Source organism: Aythya fuligula, chromosome 6, assembly GCF_009819795.1.
Source record: "Aythya fuligula isolate bAytFul2 chromosome 6, bAytFul2.pri, whole genome shotgun sequence".
In the NCBI taxonomy this organism is placed as follows: domain Eukaryota; kingdom Metazoa; phylum Chordata; class Aves; order Anseriformes; family Anatidae; genus Aythya; species Aythya fuligula.
The window spans coordinates 20,480,659-20,495,490 of NC_045564.1; the positions used below are offsets into that span (position 1 = coordinate 20,480,659).

General features: G+C 34.0%; 1 protein-coding gene across 1 annotated transcript; it reads left to right on the forward strand.

Moving 5' to 3' along the window:
- Nucleotides 1-2,076: 2,076 nt before the first annotated feature.
- Nucleotides 2,077-12,920, forward strand: GALNT3 (polypeptide N-acetylgalactosaminyltransferase 3). The gene is made up of 10 exons (XM_032189687.1): nt 2,077-2,588; nt 3,960-4,132; nt 5,215-5,364; nt 5,608-5,842; nt 6,609-6,726; nt 7,114-7,314; nt 8,455-8,586; nt 9,484-9,585; nt 12,169-12,321; nt 12,798-12,920. Exons 1-10 carry the CDS (start codon nt 2,077-2,079, stop codon nt 12,918-12,920), a joined length of 1,899 nt encoding a protein of 632 aa, XP_032045578.1.
- Nucleotides 12,921-14,832: the final 1,912 nt, after the last annotated feature.

The window sequence follows — 14,832 nt, forward strand, 5'->3', positions numbered from 1 at the left end:
GCAGGCTGAGGGGAGGCCTGATGGCGGCCTGCAGCTCCCTCACGAGGGGAGCGGAGGGGCAGGCGCTGAGCTCTGCTCTGGGGACAGTGACAGGACATGAGGGAATGGCATGGAGCTGGGACAGGGGAGGATCAGGCTGGGGGTTAAGGTTCTGCACCCAGAGGGTGCTCGGGCACTGGGACAGGCTGTCCGGGGCAGTGGTCACACTTAGGAACTGACTGTGATCCCTATTATCCCTTAGCTGCTTGTGTGGAGAGGAGATAAAGGGATCAGGAAAGAAGAAGTGAAGCTGAGCTTGGGAAGAAGCAGGTTGGGGGGCAGGGAAGGTGTTTTTAGCTTTGTCTTTGTTTCTCACTGTCCTAGTCCATTTTTAATTGGCAATAAATCTTCCCTGAGTCTGTTTTGCCTGATGGTAATTGTCAAGTGATCTTTCTGTCCTTATCTTAACCCACAAACTTTTCCATCTTATTTTCACCCGCCTGTCCTGCTGAGGAGAGGGAGTGATGCTGGATGGGCATCCGGCACGTTGGCAAGTTGGTTACAATCCTTCCCCAAGAAAGAAATAAAAGGTTTTTATTCTTACGTTTACTGTATACGGGCATCAGTATAGCACAAGGTTATTGGTACTAAAGAAAATTGGGAAAATAATGTTTGAGACTGAAGTGCACTGGATTTAATTTTTGGGGGCGTGAGGGAGAAATTTGTGAGCCTTGTGAAGGTTTTTTTTTGGTACCTTTTAGTACATAGAGATGCTATAATAGGATTAGAAATCGTTCCACCCCTCTGTGTTTTTAGAACAATAGTTCTATGGTAAAACTACTGTGGTTTGAAAGTATGGGTTTATTTCAAAAGCTGACATAAGCTTTGAAATAAATTATAATATGAACAACTTTGGCTGCCTAACCCTGCAAATTCTTGAGGGAAACTGAGTGATGTCTTTTTCTCTTTTCTACAAGTTATATCTCTTCCTGAGAATATATTCTAATTAAAAATGCTGAATATATTTCTGTTTTAAATGATGAAATAGAAAAGTTATTTTTTATTTTATGTCATTTTATTTATTTATGCAGTTCTGTGGTCAGTAGTTAACAAGCAGGAATTAACTGTGGCTTTTACCTGGTTGCTGCTTAGTTCTTTTCTCAGTTCACATATGTGCAACTTATGCAAAAATAAATCCGTGCTTTGAATTCAGGCTGGTTGCTATTTTTAACCTTTCTTTTAAACTGCCAATTTTGCAGAGTGAATTCAAATCACTTGGATGCTGGTAGCCCTGAAATGTTTTTCATAGTTCTTCATCTTTGAAAGCCACTGAGTAATTGCCTGTCTGTAAAAAAGAATTTAGTTCCTGAAAAAGGAGAAGTCTGACATATTCTCTTGATGAGTTGCATCAGAATATGCCAGAAAGAACAAATGAATGAGAAAATATATAGATTGACTGCATGGCACTCAGCCTAAATTAACCTACTACCAATTACCTGTATTAAGACTGCATTTAACATGTATACTGATAACAAAATGAATCTTAATATATATATATTTTTTTCCACTTGGCAGTCTTGTTACTTAAGTCTGATCTTGAAATAGAAATGTTTTTCAAAATATTGGAAGTTTCAAAACTGTAGAAATAAATGGTTTGAGAAGTCCTTTCTGTCTTTATTGTTCACTTTTCATATGGATCTTTCTGCATAGAACTTGAACTCACCATATTGATTGCATGTGAAGTAGTGACTTTGTCTAGAAATAGTGATTTATTCCTACTGGAATGTCTGCTTTCTGGTTCTTCTATTTGAAGTATGTTTTAAAAAAATGGGGAAAGCGCATCTTGGGTATTTTACAGATAGGTAAAGCCTATCTTTAAGTGATGGATATATGATGTTTGACAGTTGGGAGTTGTGAATTAATTCCTGCCCATTGCTTTGTTGTAGTTTTACATTGTTGTAAACTGGATGTCTAACTTGATACTTTTTATTTTAATTTACAGGTATTATATTTTCAAGAAATGGTGTGACCTATTCCATATTAAAGAACATCATTCACTGGAAAACACTTGTTTTGTGACAGACTTTTAAAACTTGAATGGCTTTGAAAAAAATGCCTAAACTATTCAAAAAATTATTTTTTCACTGGAAACTTTGGAAATTTAGCATTATTGTGTTTTTCTTTCTGGTATTTTTATTTTTATTACAAAGAGAAGTGGGTGTTCAAGATTTTAAAAATGAAGGAGGGATTGAGCCAATTGTCAGAAAGAAAAGTCATGTATTAGGTCTTGTGCTAAATGCTATGAACAATATCAATGGTGCAAAGCCAAAAATGCAGATAAAAGCACCTGTTCGGCAAACTAAAGTTCCTGGAGAGAGGCACTGTTTGCCAGGACACTATACTGCAACGGAACTAAAACCCTTTCTAGATCGACCTCTTCAAGATCCTAATGCTCCTGGAGCTTCTGGTAAAGCATTTAAAACCATCAACTTAAATTCAGAAGAGCAGAAAGAAAAAGACCGTGGAGAAGAAAAACATTGTTTTAATGCATTTGCGAGCGATAGGATTTCGTTACACAGAGATCTTGGACCAGACACTCGACCTCCTGAGTATGTGGAAATGTGTATGTCCCAATAGTTGAAAAACTTGTCAGAAATAGAAATGTGAAGACCATAAAGTGATTTGATTTCAGCATTAGATTATCGTTTAGGAGAGGAAAAGTCTCTTGGTGATACATGATGATTTACTGTACATAACGTTCCACAGTGCAAAAGCCAAGAAAGTTCAGAAAGGCTCACTTATTTCATGGTTTTGAATTCATAGTAACCATATTTAAATAAGGTTTTCTACTGCTGCCTTTAAGCTACATTTTCTCAGTGACTTTCTGGACACCTAAGTTTTACTTAGAAGAAAACTAAAATTGTTGCTTAAACTTTTTTTCTGTTTTAAACACCATTCCCCACCCCCACCCTTTTTTATTAGTAAAACCACCAGTATAATTCAATAAAAAGTAGGAATAGTAAACTGGCAAACTAGGCAATGGAACATCTCTGCAATCTGTAAGAAGGAGAAACTGTATTAAATGAAGATTTTAGGACTTGGTGGGTAGAGTGGGTTTTAGCTTTGAGCCATCTCTGTGCATGTTCTCAGCTGTTTGTGTCAGAAGTGACTAACCTTACTGAGCTGCTGCTGGCAGTATGCCTAGCACTTTACACGTGGTACAGCTCACAGTAACCTTTACTGGAGTGTAATTGGTGAGATTTGGCCTGTATGTTTTGTGAGGGCTTTGGCAATGGCTGTGATAATTGCCTTGAGAAGTACTCCAGTCTCTAGAGTTGACAAGCAATAAACAGTGAGTGTGCAACCAATTTGGAAATACAGGAGTGTTGTCATGTCTTCTTGTCTTACAGTTGGATTTGGAGTTCTATTCAGAATACATGCATTTTGAAAAAATTGTATGTTTAAAATTGTTTCCCTTGAATGGGATATACTGTTCTAAGCATTATATGATATTTCTAAAAATTATTGAAGATCTAAATTAGATTTGTTCTATTTTTCCTTTCAAGTTCTTAATTTCTTCTTGTAAATACTTCTTTTCATGTTTTTGGATTTCAACAGTAATGGTGACTTAGTCTGACTTTGCAACTCAGTGCTGGTCTCAGGAGGAAAACATATTTTTGTCTGAAGAAGATCCAGGTGCTATATGAAGTGTACTCAAATGTTTATGAGACAGAAATCGAAATGAGCCAATTGTTCAAGTGGAATTCTTATTTATCAGATTTTTACAAAATACTTTGTGCAGCTTTCCTAGCTGGAGCACCCAATTTTGTGCTCCAAAACTTGGACAGAAATTGGAGAAGCTGAAAGATTTAATGTCCATACTTAAAAAGCTCTGTAATAGAAGGGGAAGGGTTTCTTTTAAGAATTCAAATAAAAACTTTTTGTCCATTTTGTAACATTTGATGCTTTCCAATCTGTAGATGTATCGAACAAAAGTTTAAGCGTTGCCCACCATTGCCAACCACAAGTGTTATAATAGTTTTTCATAATGAAGCGTGGTCCACTCTGCTCAGAACTGTTCACAGCGTGATGTATACATCTCCGGCCATATTGCTAAAGGAAATTATATTGGTGGATGATGCCAGTGTGGATGGTAAGAAGTCTTTCTATTTTCCCTTGAACACCATTTATTTATTGATTTTAAGGCATGGTAGGAATGTATATAGAATGGGTTAAAAGAGGATATATCCTTACCACCATAACAAATACCATATGGTTTTCAAAGTGCTTTTATTTCTTTTATTTCCTATAAAATAAAAAATAGTTCTCCCAGATTTTTTTCTTTCTAAGCATTCTCAAATAAGAAATCCTTGTTTGCTCAGAGGTTTTTAAACCCCAATTCCGATTATTCAAATTTTAGGGCTGCTTAAACAGTAAAAATGGTTGTGTGGCAAGTAGCTCTGTAGTATGTGCTTAAAACTAATTACAGTTTATAGAACAAAGTACTTAAGGATAAATTGGCCAATGCTTGTAGGTCTTTTATCATAGTGATTGCCTTTATGCAAATGAATATCATTACTATGAAGTGAAACTTCTTTCCTAAAAAATAAAATTATTTGATGGAAAATTAATTTTAATACTTCAGCTGATTGACAAAAAGAACTATGCATACTGAATATGATCATAAATGCATGTTCAAAAACTTCATATGTTTAACTTTAGATGAACACGTCTGTACATACATGCTTTCATCAGTTTGTTTAGACTTATTTGCAGGCCTGTATCTAGTATATTGAATTACTTGGATGTGAAGTACGTTCAGTAGTGCAGTTTAATATGAAGGGTAGGCAGAGGGAGGAAAAATTGTGGGATGTTTTATGAGGGATGTCAGGTTGTTTATCAAATTTTGCACCTTTAAAAGTTATTTCAATATAGCTTTTGTTGAAAGTAAATATTGTAGACTCTGAAAACCATTTGTAAAATGAGCTGTCATTAATGAAAAAAGATTGCAGGTTCTGCAGATAGTTTGAGGAAGTAGATATGTGATGAATTTGCCATGAGAATGGATTTTGAGTTGATATTCAAACAGTTGATACTGCGGAACAAACAGATACTGGCAAATGTCCTTTTTTAGAATTAGAGTGAATCCTTTATTCTGTTAGTTTATACATGCCATTGCCTAAAATTTCATATTACAAAAGTGAATAATATCTTAAAACTGGTTTCTCTTTCTAGAATACTTGCATGATAAACTAGATGAATATGTGAAACAATTTCAAATCGTTAAAGTAGTCCGTCAAAAGGAGAGAAAAGGTCTAATCACTGCACGGTTGTTGGGAGCTTCGGTAGCAACAGGAGAGACCCTTACCTTTCTGGATGCTCACTGTAAGTGTAACTACACCAGGTCTGGTTTAAAATAAATCTTTGATTTAATGTTTCAGTTTTATGAGTTATGTATGTCAACATTGCATAAACTCTTGCATTGCTATTTTATGTTATTGAAAGTATAACTGGCAGTGCCATTTAAAAACAGCATGTGTTGGTTTACTGTGGATATGTTAAATTATTCTCTGTGTACTACTATATAGTCAAGTGAAAATTCAGTGCTTGTTCCCATTTTCTCCATAGGTGAATGCTTTTATGGCTGGTTGGAGCCACTATTGGCAAGAATAGCTGAGAACTCTGTTGCTGTTGTAAGCCCTGATATTGCTTCTATAGATCTCAACACTTTTGAATTCAGTAAACCATCTCCTTATGGGCATAACCACAACAGAGGGAATTTTGATTGGAGTTTGTCATTTGGATGGGAGTCTCTTCCTAAACATGAAAATAAAAGAAGAAAAGATGAAACTTACCCAATTAGGTAAATGCAATTTGAGTAATATCCTTCAGTTTTCATGATTTTTATTATAAAAATCTATTTGTAGATCTAGTTCTTCACATGAGTACGATCAAAAGTCTTAGCATTACAGATTTTTTATTTTTTTTTGTGATATTTGCTTTAGGAACCAGGTTGTGAATTTTACAACTTTCATACAAATGCAGCTTCCTTAAGACAATAATTGTTCTGCATTACCATTTTCTCACAAACACTAGGAAGATCATAAGCAATTTCAGTAATTATTGTTTTTTTCAGAAGGGAGAGGGACAGGGAAACTATAAACTGTTCTTTTCAGAGACAGTACCACAGATTCTGTCTCTCCATCCATCATCCCTGAAAGAATGACACCAAAGGTTCAGAGCACCTTATACTAGACTGTTTCAGTGGTTTATTCAATGGTAGTTGTTATGGGCTTTGGCTTCAGACAGGTTACTGGTCTAAAGGCATAGTAATTTTTCTTGATGTTCTCCATACAGGGAAAATATAATTTTTCCTGATAGTTTGTTATTCCAGCAGTCATTTGCCTAATTTAGTTGTTAATTAATGACAATAAAATGTTAAAATGAGACTCAGTGTGGGCAGATTTAATTGCTTATTACCAGGAAAATCTGTCAGTGTAGTGTAACACTGACAAATGCATGAAAACAACCTAGAACATTAATACTAAGTTTTTACATCTGTATTTAAGAAAACCTACCTTAAATATAGTTTGAATCCTGTTTTCCTTGGTAAATTTCTCTTTTTGCAGAACACCTACTTTTGCTGGAGGTCTCTTTTCAATATCAAAAGACTACTTTGAACACATTGGAAGCTATGATGAAGAAATGGAAATATGGGGAGGTGAAAATATAGAAATGTCTTTCAGAGTAAGTTTAGCTACTTAATTAGTACTGGTCTCTACACTGATAGTTGAATGATTTTTGAGGACAATTTGGCATCAGATCTTGACTTCTCTGCTGATTCAGCCATCTAGGACATGGAAAATAAATTACTTATGACCTATGAAATAAACTACAAACGTGCTCACTAAACTGTTATTATTTTTTTTAATGTGTTTAAGTTTGATAGCTGAAGTGTATGCTCCCAAGGTTAACCTGATTAGGAAATTCACTTATGGTATTCCTGATACATACCCTCTTGCTGGTGTTTTTGATTTGATTTTATTTTTTTTTTTAGGTGTACAGTAATTTAATATTTTTTTCACCCCCTTAATTGTAATTGTGTTACACTTATACAAAAAATGTTATTATTAGGTATGGCAATGTGGTGGACAGTTGGAGATCATGCCTTGCTCTGTTGTTGGCCATGTCTTTCGCAGCAAGAGTCCCCATACTTTTCCAAAAGGTACTCAAGTGATTACACGTAATCAAGTCCGCCTTGCAGAAGTCTGGATGGATGAATATAAAGAAATTTTTTACCGAAGAAACACAGAGGCAGCAAAAATTGTGAAACAAGTAGGTGGTGGTGGTGGTATTAGAAATCACACTTGCTGCGTTGAAAGTTTTGGTGAGCAAAAGTTATTTATTGACAAAGTATGTAAGAATTCTAGACATTTTAATGAAAATATAGGCATAGTTCAGTACTTAATCCTGTAGCCCCCCAAAAAACATTTAGAAGATACTAAGTGTTTGGGTGGTGACAGTGTTGATTTCATTTGTTTGTATATTTAAGTATCTCTAATTAGAAAGTTTTTTTTTTTTTTTTTTTTCATATATTTTCTAAAATCTTGGGTTGTTTGCATGGAATAAGTTTTGGAACTTCCAGAAGAGCACAGATGGTGTTTGTATTATCTATGCTCACTACTAACTTGTTTTTTATAAGAAGAAATATAATGTCTCAAGTTACTTAAGTGTTTTTATTTAAAAAGCAGTTTTTGTTTTCTTCAGCTGCAGAATAAAGCATATCCAATGGTAGATATTGATTCTATTTCTATCTGTTCAGAAACGTAAGTTAAATTCAGAGTTTGGTGGAAGAGGTATTTATTTTTGTAAGTGTTACAGAACTTTAGTGTTTCACCAGCTGGAGTTTATGCTTTTCTTTTAGAAGCTATTTTTTTGCTCTTAATATGATAAAGTTTAGTGAATATTGTATCCATAATACCATTAGAATTCTAGAGTATGTTTAGCAGATAAAGACAACTGAATTCCGTGTGGGAGACAGTGCTGTACTGACTATAGTGCTTATTAATTAATCCAATTCAGCACTCTCTTTAATAACATACGTTATATTCAGCAGTTAGTTTTAAAGCTGTGGTCAATATGGTCTTTACTTGTTTTTGCTTTCCCACCTTATGATACTGTTAACATGCCCCTTTCTCTAAGGATACTTCTACTGCTTCCATGTCGCAATGTTGTATTTTTTTCGCTATGTTTTGAAATGCAGCAGGCAGGATGTTAGTGGTGTTATACAGGTATGGCAAAACAAATGGCAGTAAGTGCAGTAGTGCAGTACTTTTTAAAAAAGATTGACAAATGAAGCTTAAAACTTGTTTGATGCTACAGTACAGAGTATCATAGATTTATATGTATAAGGTTGATATTAATAGTTTTAATATATTCCTTTGCCATCTTTCCTTCCTTCCATCACTGCAATAGAAAACATTTGGAGACATCTCAAAAAGACTTGTCTTAAGGCAGCGTCTGCAGTGTAAAAATTTTACCTGGTATCTCAATAATGTTTATCCGGAAGCATATGTTCCAGACCTGAATCCTTTGTTTTCTGGATATGTAAGTTTAATTATTTTCACTAGCATTCTGGAATCCAGGAAGTTTGTTAATCTTTTATGCTACCTTAACCATGGTGTTTATATTTTAGCTATCATAAATGTCTCTAGAGTTTTCTGTCAATACTGTGGGCAAAGAATATCTCCTGCATATCATGTGGTTTAAATATTTTGTAGCTCTGGTAACAGGAGCTTTGCTTAAAGGGATCTCTCAACCTGATAAGCAACATTCTGCCCATCACTACTAGTGAGAGTGACACACAAGTACTAAGCCAGTGGTGAGAAATTTCCCGAATTGTTAAAATAAATTTAGCTTTATATAGTAAGAAGTCTGAGAGAATTTTTATTTCATGTTAATGAGGAAAACTGTACTATGAGAGCTATATACTCCTCAAAATTAGGTTTATGGTAAGAAAAACATGTGTTCATAGTTTAACGTAATTTATTTTAAAGACCATTTTATCTCCTCTGTCAACTTCTTAAACTTTGTAATGCTAAAACCAAAAAAAAATGAACAACTAATAATTCTTACTCTCGAGTCAATGTGAATGTTTAGCATGTATTGACAAATAAAGCTTTCCCTTCCTCCAATTTTTAATGTTTTATGTCAATCTTTTAAAATTGTAATCTGAGTAATGTAATAACCATGTATACTGGTAGCTGAATAATTCACGGTTCGTGGCTGTAGACAACTGTAATTTAGTTAGTAGGCTTTTGGGTAGAAAAAATAACTGAGAACAAGATTTTTAGGTTTGAGCATAGTAGAAATAAAAAAATAAATTAAAAGCTGTAGTTGTAGTTAAGCCACAGGTTAGCTTTATAAGCAAGTGAGACAGTTAAATTTTTCTCATACCCACTGAGATTTTTTATTTCTTTTTTGCTGATAACACCTTTTCTTTAGCTAAAAAACATAGGTAACCACATGTGTCTGGATGTTGGTGAAAATAACCATGGCGGCAAACCGTTGATTATGTATTCTTGCCATGGACTTGGAGGAAATCAGGTAAAATATTTGATCCCTGATTTTTATGATCTATTCAGCTGTAACTTTACCGTATGAAAGCTTTTCATTTGTTGTAGAGAAATTGGCTCACTTTTAGCATGCAATTTTTAAACGTTTAATATTTTTTGTAAGAATTAATTCCTCTTTGCTCAAGGCAGGTTTCATACTGTTTATTTTGTTGTGCCTCACATCTAACCTTTTCTGTTCAGTATACAGATTCAAGTTTTTTTACACCATTACACTACCTCACATTATCTTTCCTTTCTGTGCAAAACCTTTTCAACCTACCCTTACTACTTTCTTGTGTTTTCTTCTTAATTCCTCTTTTCCTTATACCTCCTACTGTTGCTTCTTTCTCTGCCACCAGGACTCACACTGTCAAGGAAGATGTTAATGGGAATCCAGCCAATGGGAGACCAAGTGGCCAGGCCTGAGCCATCTTTCTCTATCATGCTTGTAGCCTCATAGTGTGAGGTCAGAGTGGTCTACCCTGTAATGGCTAATGCAAGCGAATAATATGACTGAATTTGTCAGAGAAGAGCTCTTTTTGTTGCATAGATCTTGGAGACAGCAATGATCTTCTGTTTCTTCTACAGTATGAGTTGCAATAGATGTCAGATACTGAATTCTTCAGGCACTACTGTAATACTAACAAAAGTAACGTCTCCCTGCCCTGGAAACGCACAATTCTCTGTTGCTTTAAAGAGCTATTTGGAGAACAAAGTTGATTGACTGTATATCCATAATAATTCAAGTTCAACAAAGATTTAAATGTTTTGATTAGAAAATTGCTGTTTGTTTGTTTGTTTGTTTTTAATAAAATCTTCAACTATAAAAAACATCTAATTATAGCACACTGAAAACTCAGACACTCGATCCTAATTGATCTTTGTGGAAAACTGTCTGGATTAACAGCTACCCTGTTATGTTAGCTTCTTACAGTACTGAAGGTTTTATTCTTATTATTGTTATTATTATTATTATTCTGTTCTAATACTATATTAGCCTTTTCAAATTGTCACACTCATTAAAGGAGGAAGTGTGCCAAGACATTGTATTAAGAGATACATGTAGATCTGCTGTATGCTTGTCGTCTCTTTTATCTTGGATTGTACTAGAACTGGTGTTTTTAGTTTCTCCTGCCATACTTTAATGGCTTGAGTCATTTTAACATAGATTGTGCTTGTAATACACAAGAAATGTGCATATTTTCTTACTTAACCTTTCTTATTACAATACCCTATTTTCAATTGCTTTATGCTCTTTGTTCTCAGACTTCAGCAGTGCAGGCTGAAATTGTTTATGCTACCTGTCCTTTGAGCTCATATGTTTGAGATGGGAGAGGGGAGTGGAAGAAAGAACCTAGTTTTTGAGTTGTCCCTCAATTGTTTATCATTTTTTCTTTTTTAGCATATTCTAGTAACATGTCCATCTCAATGTCCAAGATGAATGAAGTTTTAAAGCTAGTATTCAAGTCATATTTGCAGGGCTTGCAGAGATTTTGAGTTCAAAAGATAATTCAAAACAGGTTTACTTAGATTAACAGATTTCAAGTAAACTATTATGTTTGAGAGTTAAATGACTAAGGAGGTCACTCCTATGAGTGCCTGTTTCAGGCAGTGATGTTGGATGCAGTGCCTCAAGAGTGAGGTGTCTGTTTCTCAGTGCTACTCCCATTGATGCCAAAGCAGTGAGGGGCCAGAAGCTGACCAACTAGACAGACAGCTGAAAGTGAAATGGAGCTAAGTGAGCATGGCTTAATAGTCAAAAGTGAATAAGGCTGACATATGGAGCCAAGAAACAGTGGTAATGGGACATGACAGGAATTCTGATGTATTGAGAGAAAGAAATGGAAGAGACCATGATGATAAGATAGAGAGTATAAAAGGACAGCTGTCTCTGTAAATGTTAGAATTAAATCCCTGTTTAGACCTGAACTATAGCCAAGGATACCTGAGCCTTAAAAGTAATCTGCTGTCAAGAAATAACACTAAAATTCACTCACAAAACGTGTCCTTATGTTACACTTTTCTAAAAGCTAGTTCACAGAGAACGTGACAGCATCCTATTGTTAGCATTTATTGTTTAGTTCAAACAGCAGAAGTTGACAAATGGCACTCAGCACTGTTCAATGTGACAAAATCTGGGTTTTGTTCTCTAAGGAAAAAGTAAAATCCAGCAACAAAAAATTGAATGAAGATTTTTAAAGTTAAGAAATGCCAAAACTAAAGTTATCCATGCAATTATTTCTACTCTTTCTTATGTATCCTTGTGGTTATGATTTCAGGGGGAGCATACAAGAGAATCTTGCATCATAGTGCATGTGCACCAAGTGTTTTTTAAAACTTCTACATTTAGATACTATTAATTATATTCCGTTGCATTAGTATTTAAAAAGGCTTTTACTTTTGTAAATACTTTTAAAATGCATACACTAAAGTCAAATAAATAATTCTGCAGTTTTGAATTGTTGAATAACAAAAGAAATCTATTCCTTTGTTTATTGGAATGTCAAAGGGATAATTTAGGTTAATACTCTTGTCAGCATTTATTTACTTAACTTTTTAAAAATTATTTAAATAGTACTTTGAGTATTCTGCACATCATGAAATTCGGCATAACATTCAGAAGGAGCTTTGTCTGCATGCTTCTAAAGGACCTGTGCAGCTTCGCGAATGCAACTACAAAGGCCAGAAAACCTTTGCACTTAGAGAAGAGCAATGGCAGCATCAAAAGGTATTCATACTGTACAGTGAATTATCAATGACCTCTTACATGAGTTAATTTTTAGTTTCTAATAAAACAGAAAACACCAACAAAAGAAAAGTGAAGCAAAAAAATAAGTTCAGTTTTGGGAGAAAAATGTAGATACCAGATCAAAACTTGATGATTTCACTATTGTAAAGTAGTCACTTAAAAAAAAAAAAAAAAAAAAAAAAAAAAAAACACTTGATATCATTGATATCGGGTACATCTGGCCATGCACCTGAAAGTCAATACAAATGCTTTGTGTCTTTTAAAATATTTATTTTTTACTAGCAAAACAATTTGGCATTTGCATTCTACTAATGTTTTTTTTTGCTAGCCTCCTTTTGCACTCACTGTCTGGCCTTACTCTTTTTACAGACATCGAACTTGCAAAAAATGATGGGAGGGAAGGAAATTTGTGTTTACTTTTTTTTTTTTTTTCTCTCCTTTCTCACCCACATTAGGATCAAACTCTGTACAGTGAAGCACTACATATGTGCCTTACAGGAAATGGAGAGCATCCAAGTTTGGTATCCTGCAATCCATCAGACCCCTTCCAGAAGTGGATCTTTGGCCGCAACCATTAAGATTTGCTATTTATAGACAGGAGCATTTTATTAAAAAAAAAAAAAAAAAAGGAAAAAAAAAAAAAAAAAAAGGCAGTTCCATTCTACACCGTGACCATATATGTATACTGCATTTTAAAGTGATGCATACTTTAAATGCAAAATGTTTAAACAGTTTCTTTTCTCTCTTATTTAAGTTGGATATAAAATGTGTAGGCAAAGATTCCCTAGCAGTCCTTTACACCAAAGAATGTTTGAGATCCCAATTAAGAAAAAATGTTTACAATATTTCCACAATAAGATTTTATATGTTGACCATTGATTTGTAGATCTTATTGTCCCTTTTCACTTTGGGGACCTTGTATATTGCTTTTCCACTTATCGTAAGTACTTTTGAAGATGACTGATTTTCTCTGTAGAGTTACAAGAAATTCTTGTATACTGTCTGAAAACCAAGAGGCTTTATGTATGTATATATTTATGTTTAATTGGTTGACTTAATGTTTTGTTTTTAATTGTTTAATTCACTCAATGAAGCTTTCTTACTATTTTTTATGTTCCCTCATTTGAAAAAATTAAACATTTGACTTTCTGTTTAAAGCTAAATAGGCTAGCATACTGTGCTGTGCCTCTAGAAAATCAGTCCTTTTGTTGTAGAAGAAAATGTCCATTCTCCTTGAAATATGTTATTTATGTATGATCACGTTAATGGAAAATCTTCTTATTCTGATATCAATCTCCTTTTATGTAGCCAAAACTTTGTGTATAGTTGTTTGGGTTTTTTTGTTTGCTTGTTTGTTTTGTTTTGTTTTGTTTTTTTTTGTTGTTGTTGTTGTTTTTTGTTTTGTTTTGTTTTTTGTTTTTGTTTTTTTACGATTTCATGAACTTTAAATTTATGGCAGTTACACTGTAACATTAACACAGTTTTCAGATTTTCGTTCATTGTTACCTTTAAATTGTTATCCACTAACACGTTTTATTTTTACCTTTTAGTGATTTATGCAATGTTTACCTAATGTTTTTAACGTTATTTGTCCATAATTTCCGGTGCAAACACTTAAATGTTGATTTTCTTTTTTCCTTTTTAATGCCTTTTCCTTTTTTCAAAGGACTGACCTCAGTTTTAACAGTCAAAGTGGTCTTCCTAACTGTTTTGCTAGCTCTTTTAATGAAATACTATAGTCTTGTAAGCATCAGAAATATACTTTATTGGATTATGTAGGGGTATTACTTCAGAAATGGCCGTTCTTTGATTAAGTATTTAAAAAATATTTATTTCATTGGTTATTTTACTGGATGCACAGTTTTTAAGCACTATTCTGTTAGTCTTCCATTGCAATCACCAATCATGCCCGTTTTCTTACTGTGACTGTTTCAGACCTTCTTTAATGAAGGTAACTCCTCTGCACAAAAATGTCCTCTTAGGGAACAGAGATGTACTCTAACTTGAAAATGTTTACTTCAGGGTATGAATGTGAGATTAATGATCATCCCATACTTAAAACATCTAAGATCACATAAAAATTGCACTTTACTATGGTAAACTTTCATAATTAAGTTCTATATTCTGATTTAGAGAAGACTTAACTGGTTGGTGTGAATTACAGAGATTGATTTATTTAAAAAAAAAAAAAAAACACTTCAGTTTGCACGTTTTATGCTATGGTGGGGCTGAAAATTAATATGAAATTAAAATAATATACTTCTAGCAAGGAAAGAAAGTAGCAGCCTAAAGACAAAGAAAAGACTTAACTGTGGTCTAGAAGTGCCAGTAATGTTATTAAGCTTTGCAGTTTACCAGAATTGTGTTGAATATCCATAGTATCTATTCAGTGGAAGAAAAAATGAGGTGTAATAGCAACCAGCTTGCCTTTATTAATGCACTCTTTAATGTGTGAATCTCTAGAAAGGTGCATATGATGTGGAACAACAA

Bases quoted from the DNA above. Each gene is read 5' to 3' on its own strand.
- GALNT3 (XM_032189687.1), top strand. From the start codon at position 2,077: ATGGCTTTGAAAAAAATGCCTAAACTATTCAAAAAATTATTTTTTCAC. The intron at 6,727-7,113 runs GTAAGTTTAGCT...TGTTATTATTAG, and splicing joins ATATAGAAATGTCTTTCAGA to GTATGGCAATGTGGTGGACA. The intron at 8,587-9,483 runs GTAAGTTTAATT...CCTTTTCTTTAG, and splicing joins ATCCTTTGTTTTCTGGATAT to CTAAAAAACATAGGTAACCA.